Below are 12,492 nucleotides of genomic sequence, written 5' to 3' on the forward strand. Positions count from 1 at the left end.
ACTCGGCCAGAGGGATCACCGTCGCAGACTACACATTCGACCGTGCATTACATCCGCACGACACCGGGGCCGCCAGTGACAAGCAAACCCCGCCGACTTGCACCCGATCGGCTGAAGGCGGCGAAGAAGGAGTTCGAGACCATGATGCGGTTAGGCATCGTTCGACCGTCGGAGAGCAGCTGGTCTTCTTCCCTGCACATGGTGCCGAAGAAAGGAGAGGACGAATGGAGACCCTGTGGCGATTACAGGGGTCTCAACGCACGGACGCTGCCCGACAGGTACCCGGTGCGGCACATCGAGGATTTCGCGCAGGCACTCCATGGTAAGACGATATTCTCTACCATCGATTTAGTGCGCGCATACAATCAGATTCCCGTCGCCGCGGAAGACGTGCACAAGACCGCGATAACGACACCGTTCGGGCTGTTTGAGTTCCCGTTCATGTCGTTCGGACTACGTAACGCGGCACAGACTTTCCAATGATTCATCGACGAGGTGTTACGCGGGTTGGATTTCTGCTACGCGTACATCGATGACATCCTCGTCGCCTCATCGTCCGAAGAGGAGCACCGACAGCACCTGGAGGAGCTGTTTAAGCGACTGAAGCAATACGGCGTGGTGGTTAACCCGTCGAAATGCCACTTTGGAAAGTCCGAGGTTAAGTTTTTGGGCTACCTTGTTAACGGCGAAGGTTCTCGGCCATTAGAAGACAAGGTGGAGGCCATCGCGAGATACCCACAGCCTACCACAGCGAAGCAGCTACGGCAGTTCCTAGGTATGCTAAACTTTTATAGAAGGTTCACACCTAGGGCCGCACAGGTGCAGGCGTCCCTGAACGACCTGTTACACGATGGCGTCAAGGGTCGGGCGCCGGTCAATTGGACCCCCGAAGCAGCCGCGGCTTTTGAAGAGTACAAGCGAGGCCTTGCACAAGCCGCGCTGCTGGCTCATCCTAAGGCGGACGCGTCTCTGTCGCTGACATGCGACGCATCAGACTTCACCGTTGGTGGAGTCCTCCAACAACGCAACGGCGATCATTGGGAGCCGTTAGCCTTCTTCTCGAAGAAACTCAGCCCCACCGAGAAGAATTACGGGGCCTACGACCGAGAGCTGCTGGCAATCTACCTGGCCATTAAACATTTCCGCCACATGGTGGAGGCGCAAACGTTCACGGTGTTTACCGACCACAAACCCATCACGTTCGCGTTCAAACAGAAGCCGGAGAAGTGCACGCCCAAGCAATTCCGCTACCTGGATTTCATAAGCCAGTTCACGACGGACATACGTCACATCGCCGGAAAGGATAACATCGTCGCCGACGCCCTATCCAGAGTGGAAACGCTAGAGGAAGCGTTGGACTACGACGCGCTAGCGCAATCGCAGAGCAGCGACGAAGAGCTGCAGGCATACCTGCGCGACAACACCGGGACCACGCTCCACCTGAAGAAGGTGACCCTGCCAGGGACCAGCACCAGCGTCTATTGTGACGCATCGACGGAGACCATGAGGCCTTACATCACTGGACCATTCAGACGAGCGGCCTTCAACGCCGTCCACCGCCTGGCGCATCCCGGAATCAACGCGACGGTCAAACTCGTAACGGAGCGTTACGTTTGGCCGTCCATCAAGAAGGACTGCCGAGAGTGGGCTCGAAGTTGCCTGGAATGCCAACGGTGCAAGGTGACACGGCACGTGCAAGCACCACCAGGCAACTTCGCAACGCCCTCAGGGAGGTTCGAGCATGTACATTTAGACATTGTAATTTTACCGATGTCTGAAGGTTTCAGGTATTGCCTCACCTGCATCGACCGCTTCAGCCGTTGGCCTGAGACGATACCTCTGAGGGACCAGGAGGCAGCCACCGTGGCGCGGGCATTTTACGAGGGTTGAATCAGCCGGTTCGGCACGCCCGCGAGGATCACCACCGATCAAGGTAGGCAGTTTGAGTCGCACCTTTTTAAAAACCTTACTGAGTTGACAGGTACGACCCACTGGAGGACCACGGCCTACCACCCGGCAGCCAACGGCATGGTGGAACGTTCCCACCGACAACTGAAGGCAGCGATCCGCTGCCACGCCAACACCACATGGACGGAGGTACTACCAACCATCCTTCTGGGCATCAGGGCAGCATGGCGAGAGGACCTCCACGCGACATCGGCGGACCTTCTCTACGGCGAGTCTCTACGCCTGCCCGGCGAATTCCTCGCCCCACATCCGGAAGCAGCGGACCACCGTCCAGAGGACTTCGTCCAACGACTGCGCCAGCATTTCCGCAGCATCGCTCCGGCTGCTGGCAGTCGACACGGCACACGTCGTACATTCATCTTTAAAAATCTACCGGAGGCGGACTACGTCTTCTTACGCAACGACGCGGTTAAAGGGATCCTGCAACCGCCGTACGATGGACCGTTCAAGGTCCTGTCAAGGACCGAAAAATTCTACACCCTGAACATCAGGGGCAAGCGGTCAACGGTCAGTATTGACCGCCTGAAGCCAGCCTACGTCATCCAGGACGCGGATGATAGGCCAACATACCACACGCCGCCGGAAGAACCACGGACCCCGTCAGCGGTAACCACCCCGGAGGCACCACACAGGACGACACGATCCGGGAGACGTGTTCGTTTCCCCGATCGTCTACAAATATCGTGATTGGATCAATCACTGGCAGGGGGGTGATGTGGCGGCTACGATTCCTAGTATTTTCTAGTCGTAAATTTTCTAAAGAAATAACAATGCGTTCCTACGACACAGCGCAGGTCTGGCCACCGCGGGTTAGCACTTGGCGACCAGGCCCGCGCGTTTCCTAAACCCGATATCCGTCTGGTTTGTGTCCATCATCTGGGCCAAGCAATTGTTTTCCTTAAGATTTCGTCGCGACTGAGCATTGCCAGTCGCGTACAGCAGATCCTTAAACTTGGTTTATTTATGACCAATTTCCGTCTGTTACGTTTCGTGGAAACGTTCACTCTCCTCGTCTGTGCATCTATCCTTTTCATTCTGAGATTTCCCATCCTCTTCCATACGCATTTTTAAGGGACGACATTTTCGTCCTCGCGACAGTTCGATTCGGACAGTTCGGTTAGAACGACGCAAGCACACAGTTCTGTTAGAACAACGCTAGCATACAGTTCGGTTAGAACAGTTCGGTGAGAACACCCTGTTCGTTAGAACAACCTCCATATTCGTTAAGAATTGTGAGGTCAAGTTGAGTTTCACTAGAATCGCGTAGCGACGTAAAAGAAATCGTAGCCATAGCACCGCCCCCAACATTAAGAACTGTTATTTTATTGTTGTTTCGCTATTGTTGACTATTGTCGATTATTATATATTAAATTGTGGGCAAAAAGGTCGAGTGTGGTTTCTTACTCCCGTTACATTGCCCTCAGTATGTTAACTATTACCCATTAGCAAGTTCTCCTTAACCACCAATTACATTAAATCTACTGACCACACGACAGAAATGTAACATTCCTATCTGTACTCCATCGCGTATTCTTACATAAAAATTACTACAAAACGAACAAATACGACAACTTCCTAAATTACCTCATTTCATCTGAACTTTTTACAAATTTTTCTAAAATTTATTGCGTTTCTCGTGTCGAAATAGATACCCTGTACATCGATCCAAAGAGAACTTTGACGTGGGAAATTCTAAGCTGATCCTGATCGATACGCGATCGACTCTCCGTGAGTACATGGTATACAGCATTTATTCCAGCGCCGGCCAGATTTATCTCACCTTCTCGCTTTATTCTCCGCTTCTGCGAACACACCAGCCACCTTTCATTTCCTTTTTCTTCCTTTTTCTTTCTTTTTTTTTGCAACGCGACAAAACAGCCACTACTGAGATGTTTTGTAAATTCACCACCGTTTGCCTCGTTGGATTAACTTGTTCCTACTGACTGAAGACAGATTTTGTATAAAGTATTTAATAGAGAGAGGTGATACCGTTTAAGGAAGAATTACGGGGGGTTGACGGTACGGGTTCAGATAACATTGATTTGTGTGATGTACATTAAGTTTTTGGAAGTCTAACGAGTGAATTTTTTTGTGTAGGATTGCGTGCTTATTATCAATGTTTACTAAGTGGGGGTAATATTACCCCCCAGGGTAATATTATTACTCAGTCGAGTTATTTTAGATAGATGGATATTTGGATTATGGATTATTAAATACATCAAAGTTATTTTTATTTGTATTATTGTCAGTCTGTGTTTTTTGAAGTTGTTTGTTAAGATACTTAAGGTTTAATAAACATTCTCTAACAAACTCTTACCCCCAAGGAAATTAAAAAAGAAGACAGAATAAAAATAAGATAGAGAAATTCAGTTGTAAAGTAGATAGAATGGAAGTTTCATTAAACGCGAGGACATAGATTACCGCGTACCATCACAGTATACAGTAACGAAACCTTCTGTCGGGAACTCTGATATCGGTGTTTCAAAAAATTGAGTGCGCATGTGCGTTATAAAAATCCAATTTTCAGAGGCACCTGGATTTCAATTTCACTTGCATTTTTTTACTCTCTATTTGCCCAACTTATTTTTACATTTAGTTAATAAAAATTTAATAAAAATAATAAATTTATTATTTCTGATACACTGAAAAATAAGGAAAGAAAGCAAAAAACGAAAAAATATAAAATATACATGTTACTATGACTATAAAAATGTATGTAAACATAAATATTATACAAGATAAACAAGAAAAAATATAATGAAAAATACAAAAAATATATTATACATTATATATTTTATTTTAAAATTTATTTTAAAGTTATTTTATATATACTTAATACCTATATATGCAAATATATCAGTAATAAACATATAATATCTTAAAAATAAAGGTTTCATTAATGAAAAAAACGAAGATATATTTTGAATAAAAATATACTTTGCATTAAAATAGATAGATATTATTATTTTATATATATTGCAACCTATTTTTTATTTCTTCCAACTCCTCTCATATTTCATATTTCAGCTACCCGATGTAAACAACTGCAAAGTATGGATTGAAGTAATGTCATTGATTCTCGTAATTCCTCGTAAGTTCGTGGGCTAGAAAAAAATAATGACAAGGCAAATTTTTTAGACTGTGAATTATATCTTCTGCCACGTTTACTTTTACATTGTGCGTCTATTTGTCTAGCTATTAAAATCTTCTGGTAATTCCCTCAAATTGTTAAATTTGTGGCGGCCTTCCGACACTCGCCACTAGAGGGACAGCACCGCCAACAGTTTCCTGAAAGTACTCGATGACCTACCTATTCCAATATATAGATGTTCTGACCTGTCCCAAATATTCCAGTGTCTAAGGCAGGTCACCATTCCTTCAGTGACCTCCGTACGGAGCGGACGTGTCTAGGACCCCCTAAACAGCGGTTATATCCACAGTGGTTTAACAAAGTGCTCAACAAGCGTCGGTGACGGTGCCGATAGTGATTTAGTAGATTAAAAATCAAATTATAAATATAAAACCTCAATCACCTAACAAGTGAAAAAACAGTGACGGTGAAAAAAAAGCATTACCCGAAAACAAAGACGGCAACGTCGTCCTCGCATGGAAAACCGCCCCCATGCCACGTAGCCCCGCAGTCTGGGGAGGCGGGCGAAATAAAATTGTATTAAACCGCAGTAAACAAACCAAAATCCATAATGGAAGAAGAAGTTAAATAAAATCCTCTACAAATTAAAAGAACGTGCGGAAATATCTACCGATAAAACCAATATTGGACTCTACAAATAAAAAACAAAATCCGGCACCTAACCTGATAACCAGGAAAGATGAACAAAAAAAAATCACCCGAATTGAAAAAAAACGCAGAAGAGGAAGCCAAAGAAACCCACCATAAGCCAAATACAACAAACACCACAAAAACTAAGGAATCAGACGACAAAAACCTCATGGAAGTTATAGAAATCCTACAACGAAAAATTGAAGAACTAAAAAATGAGCTGGAAACAGAAAAAAAGAAAAATAAAGCTCTCGCGAACAAACAGACAAGACAGGGGCAAATTGAGAACCAAGGAGAAGAAAAGGCTGCAAAAACTCAAGAAGGCATGGATTGCACAGAACCTACAGTACACGTGTCAAACCAAATGGAGGACCAGGTATGGGCTAAAGTCACATACAAAAGAAAAAACACAGAAAACAGTGGACCTTACGAAAAAGGACAACCAGGTACGAGCAAACAAGAAGACAAGGCAACCACCCCCCAAAGAGGACCCATGGCCGCCCCGAAAAGACCGAGGGTCACCGAGGAAGAACTGACCGCGACGTCAACGAAAAACCTAAGCAAACCATCACCAATAATAGTTTTTAACGTAGAGTGTAAGTACACGATCAACACACTACAGAAACACACAAAAGATTTTTACACCAAAAAAATAAATAACCAAAAACACATAATACAAACAAACAAAATTGAAAATTATAACGTCATACTATTTCTAGTGTTTCACTAAAAGAAAACAATATTGAATACTTCACTTACACACCTAAACAAAACAAAAGAATCACAATCCTACTGAAAAACCTCGAGGGCGGATACGAACCGGATCACGTCCTCAAGGAACTGCAAAACATAAACCCCCCTAACATTAAATTCCTGACAGCGAAAAAATTTCAAACACAAAGATCAAAACAATTAAACAAATCACTCCCCATATACATAATCCAAGTCACCCCAGACAGCAAAGTACAAGAACTAAAAAACATCAAAGTCCTTCTATACTCTCTGATCACGTGGGAAAAAATAATAAAGACAGATAGGTTGCAATGCAAACGATGCCAACGCATCGGCCATGCAGCAGCAAACTGCAACCTAAAATACAGGTGAGTGAAGTGCGACACCCCCCACTTACCGGGGGAGTACCCACTTGCCGCCAAAATCTACACCAACCAAGAAAACCCCGATAATAAACCTTACTGCGTTATATGCAAAAACTTTGGCCACCCGGCATCATGCAGAGGGTGCCCAAAGATAAAAGAGACAAAACAAAAAATCGACGAGAAAATAAGGAAAACTAAAGTAGATAAGGAAAAAAAGATCCAACTAATAAATACATACACAAACCCTACGACCTCCTACAGCGAGATCCTATCCAAAAACAATCAAATTCAGAACCCAACACAACAACAAACAAGCACAACCACGGCAACAAAATCGGAATCAACCCACATACTACAGGAAATCAAAAACACCATAGAAGACACGATTAAACAACAAATAACACATATCACAAATAACATTGAACAAAACTCGAACAAAATCAACCTAATCGCGGAGGCACTGGGATTAGATTTCCTAACCCACAAATGAATTGGAACACACACACAACTGACAAGCAGAATAACAAAAAATTATAAAACTCACTAAAAATAATACAAATAAACGTAAACTCCATAATATCAAACGACAAAAGAGCATCACTACAAGAATTCCTATACAAATACGAACCAGACATAGCACTTCTAGCAGAAACCAAATTAAACCACAGACACTCATTCCAAATAAAAAATTACAACATAATACGCACGGACGGGCCAAACTCAAAACAGGGGGGAGGTACCGCTATCATAATTAAACGACCACTAAAATACAGAGAAATACAAATAACAAATATATCACCAAGCTCCCATTTCGAGTCCACGCAAATCGAAATAACTTTACATACGTCACTAGCATCTGTCATGTTACATATGTCTCTAGCACAGGCAACAAAAAATTCACACCCGAACTGGATCATCTTTTCCACACACTAAACCTACAAAGCTTAAAACACTACTACATACTAGCAGGCGACCTAAATGCAAAACACACCGAATGGAGCAACACCACAACCGATAACAGAGGAAGAAACTTACACAGATGGGTCCACAACAACAAAATGAAACACCGTGTCACACTATACAGAACAAACAAACTATCATTCCCAAAAACAGGTTCATATATAGACCTATGCCTAGCTGACACAAGGCTAGACATCATTAACTTGACAAACAACCAGCACCTAAAATCTCAATACTACGACAGCGACTATAGAGCAGCCATGTTTCGAATTAAAATAAAAAATTCAAACAACCTACAAATAGATACAGAAGAACAAAAACCAAGAATAAACCTATACAAAACAGACTGGCTCAAATACAGAAAATACCTCACCGAAAACGATAACACAAACATACCGAACAACAAAAACATATCAAACAACGAAATAGATATACAGCTCCATCTAATAAACAATAGTATAACCAAAGCCCTAGAGCACGCATCCCCCAAAATAAACTCAAACATAAGCACTACCGACAAATACGTCACAGAGGAAATTAAATACTTACGGAAAATAAAAAGTCGCACTATCACAAAAATACACAATTTAAAAAAAATCCAAAATTATACACCAAACAAAGCACAAACTATAACGACATTAACAACACAATTGAAAGAAATAAAAAAACGAATAAGAATTGCATTTCACAACTCTGTCAGCACATTCTGGAAAAACAAAATCAGAAACATAACACTAAAAAACAACAAAAGTAACAGCCCATTCAAAGCATTTAACTCAATATTCAAAAGAAAAGACGCAATCATCTATAGAACACCTAAAAATAGCACACTGTAATCCAGAAATTCTCAACAAAGTTAACAATAACCACAAAACTCTACCTACGTCAACCAACTCGGACACAACCATCACAGACGCAACACTAAAACTAAACATACTAAGATTACACTTCGAGGCAGTACATTCACAAAACAACGAAATGGGAGTGGAACAACTAAACAATATCATAAACACAAAAATCATGCAACTCAAAGAAGAAATAAATAATGACTCGACAAAAAAAAAACACAATATGCACTTTCTCAAACTCCAACACCGCCGACGACCCAGGCGAAAAACAAACACCACCCAACTTCTTCACAACAATCAGAAAACTACAGGTCATATTAAAAAAGCTAAACAACAAACAATCATCTAACTTCGACCAAATACCCAACATAGCACTTAAAAACCTACCACACAATTATACAAAACACTATACAATACTTTTCAATAACTGCCTACACAATTCACATTTCCCACAGGATTGCAAAATTGCAAAAACGATCCCAATAAAAAAGAAAAACAAAGACGGAAGCAATCCGTCAAGTTACAGACCAATCTCCTTCTTACCCAACATTAGTAAAATATTTGAAATCATTGTAAACGAATCATTAACCCACCACTGCAGGAAAAACAACATAATACCAGAACACCAATTCGGATTCAAACATAAACACATAATACACGCAATCACTAAATTCATAGACGACATCTACTGGGCGAGAAACAAAGACGAATGCTTAGGAGCAGTCTTAATAGATATGAAGAAAGCCTTCGACACCATCTGGCTAGACGGACTTTTCTACAAATTAATTAAAAAAAACTTCCCGAGACACATTATAAAAATCCTATGGAAAATGACACATGACAAAAAATTCATAGTAACGGACGGACATCACACATCGACAACAACATTCTCAGTGACGAACGGATTACAACAAGGGACGGTAAACTCAACCCTACTTTTTAACATTTACATCAGTGACTTGCTCCTAATGTTCGGATTAAACACAACACACAACAAAAAAGCAATAGCCTTCGCGGATGATTTAGTAATTTACACACAATGCAACAGCCCGGCAACAATAAAAAAACACTCTCCAAACCTTATTCGACAAAATACAAAACTACTTAAGAACCAGGAAACTCAAAGTAAACACAAAAATGTGAAACAATTTTATTCCGACCATACATTTCAAGAACATCCAACGCAAACCATGCAGTCCGAGCGCACTCAAAACATTTTCATCTACACGACACAAATAACCCACATAAAAAAATCCCACTAAACTTTAATAAACATGTCGAAATTCAAATCAACAAGGCACAAAAAGCCTTCATAGCTAATAAAAGACTCTTCTATGCGAAGAAATTAGATAAGGCAGTTAAAATCCTTTGTTAGAAACTGCTGATTCGCCTCATATTAACATACGCAAGCCCGATCTGGTTTAACATAAACGCAACCACCGCGGAAAAACTTAGGAAATTCGAGAGAAGATGTCTAAGAGCGTGCTTAAACATGTACAGATCGGCCAAAACAAACTATACCAAATACATAAACAACAAAACCTTATACGAACACGCAAAAATTGAAAGAATAGACATCTTTATAATCAAACTAATCAGAAACCACTGGGCAAACATCCCACTTATTACAGAGAACAGCCTAATATATAGCTCCACTTACCCAAATCCACTATACTATGATAGAATTAGATTTACAGGACTAGCCCCACCACAGGCATTTATACATCTGGACAGCTTAGAACTAATACAAAATAGAAACAAACTACCCCTAATATACCATTACAACAGCAAAATCAGCGACACGCACAAAGATTTACGGTTCATAAGCAAACTCACAAGTTACGACACGAAAAACAAACACAGAACCAACACTAAAAAATATTGGTGGCTCCAATAAAAGTACCATCATAGTAGTTTACCTCGGCTAATCCCAAATGACACACAGCTATACCCAAAAACATATGTAATCGACCTTTTGTACGATCGCGTGCTGGAATCTACAAAAAAAAAAAAATCTCAAGAAACCCTTACCAAATAGGTTACAACCAACAGATAGAAAATAAGCGGCATTAAGTGCAATCATTAAATCCCAAGCTACCGATCAGATTACGAGTGCTTTAGAACAACAAAGTCATTAATCTAGTTGTAAGTTATAGATAGGAAACTGTTGTGCGTTTTTGTTTATTGTACTCATTGTAAATACTGTTAATTTTGGCACAATAAACGCATTATTACAAAAAAAAAAAATAAAAAAAAAAGTGTCTAAGGCAGGATCTGCTAGGTAGCCTTACTGATGAGTCCACTTAGCAGGCCCAGGGCGAGACGTTCGTCCCTTTCCTTTTTCCTTCCCTCTTTCCTCTTTCATTCTACAGCGAAATTGAAGCTCAGCGCTTCAATTCTTCTATAAGCTTGTTCCACCTCATAATTGCACAAATCATGATGGAATACCCCCCTTTTTTTTAAATCTCCCTCTCAGAGATAATAATTTCTTGGATATTATCGCACTCAACATTCTCGTCGTTCGTCCCATGGACGGTTTTACAGCCGCAATATTTATTATATTTCGGTCGCTTCGCGGAGTATGTAACTATGATATTATAATAAAATCGTTATTATTATAAAATTGTTATCATAACTCGAGTCATTTTCATAATAAATTACTGAAATAACTTTTCTTAATCTTGAAAAAAGGCACAAGTCTATGGAAAAAATAAATTTCCCTTGAAATAAAAACAGATATGTAGAGTTCTATTATATGAAGTAAAGTAATATTCAACTTTTATTCACTGTTAAAGAGAAACTTTACATTAAAATTAATAATAATGTTTTCCAAAATAATTTAATTATTTATTCTTCTTCAATTTACGGGAGGGATTTAACATAATTATGGCGTAGAAATGGTATAATATGTATAATAATAGTGTATAATAAATCCATTAAATCATTGTATTTTAGAGTTGCGATTGGCCTTGTTTTCTTGTACATTGGTTCTTATAACTAAACGATATTATTAAAATTTGGTTATTAAAAAATCGTTAAAACATAAGAAATGAAAGCCTTCAATTATTCTGTTAAATATTGCATTGCAACATCCCTTATACTTACAAAGTGGTATAAAGTTAAAGTGCATCTTTCGTATTCTGTTCCTACCAAGTATCTTTGTGCTTCCAACTGTATGTTTCGTCCAATATCTTTTCTAACAAAGGATTTTCATTTAAACGTTTAACTTCTTCCCTTATTTTTTTATCCAATTCTTCGAGTACAGTTCTTGTATAAGCGTATGTTCCACACTTTTTCAATAAATCAACACAATACCGTTTCACCTCGATGTTTTTGGTTTTATGTTTAATAATATCTTTATGTAAATAATTAAGAGATAATATTTCACTAATATTATATTGCATAAAAATGTTTTCTTGTAATATTCTTGTAATTTTTTTTACTCATTCGAATAAAGGATACTCATTAGCTGTTTGCCTTCTGGACTCGTTCGAATGGCATGTACAATGAGAAAGTTGAAATATCCTTCGGTAAGGTCACTGTAAGCTGTACTTTCTGCACACTATAAAAATTAATTAATACCGTAAGTCTGATATCGATACACAGATTTCTTCAGAAAAATCGTGTCGATGTATTCTGAAGCTATTAAAGATAGCCCTACCTTGTCTACATAAAAATCGTAATAATCGTTACGAATCTGAAAATACAACGCTAACATTTCACTCAAGAACGTAATATCCTTTTTATAATTAGAGAATAGTTGCATCAGTCTTGCAGTCATAACAAAAGCACCGCATCCTACGTGGAGAAATCGATAAGTAGGATCGATTAATTACGA

The 12,492-nt window shown here is 40.2% G+C and overlaps 2 protein-coding genes across 2 annotated transcripts in view; one reads left to right on the top strand and one right to left on the bottom strand.

Moving 5' to 3' along the window:
• LOC143432211 (protein krasavietz-like) overlaps positions 1-12,492 on the bottom strand; it is a 215,391-nt gene that overhangs the window by 13,795 nt on the left and 189,104 nt on the right. The window lies entirely within an intron of this gene.
• LOC143432224 (uncharacterized) lies at positions 7,825-9,916 on the top strand. Its single transcript, XM_076908994.1, has 4 exons — positions 7,825-7,889; positions 7,931-8,556; positions 8,618-8,965; positions 9,027-9,916. The coding sequence occupies exons 1-4, from the start codon at positions 7,825-7,827 to the stop codon at positions 9,914-9,916; spliced, it is 1,929 nt and encodes a 642-aa protein (XP_076765109.1).

This window comes from Xylocopa sonorina, unplaced genomic scaffold (genome assembly GCF_050948175.1).
Source record: "Xylocopa sonorina isolate GNS202 unplaced genomic scaffold, iyXylSono1_principal scaffold0059, whole genome shotgun sequence".
NCBI classification, from domain to species: domain Eukaryota; kingdom Metazoa; phylum Arthropoda; class Insecta; order Hymenoptera; family Apidae; genus Xylocopa; species Xylocopa sonorina.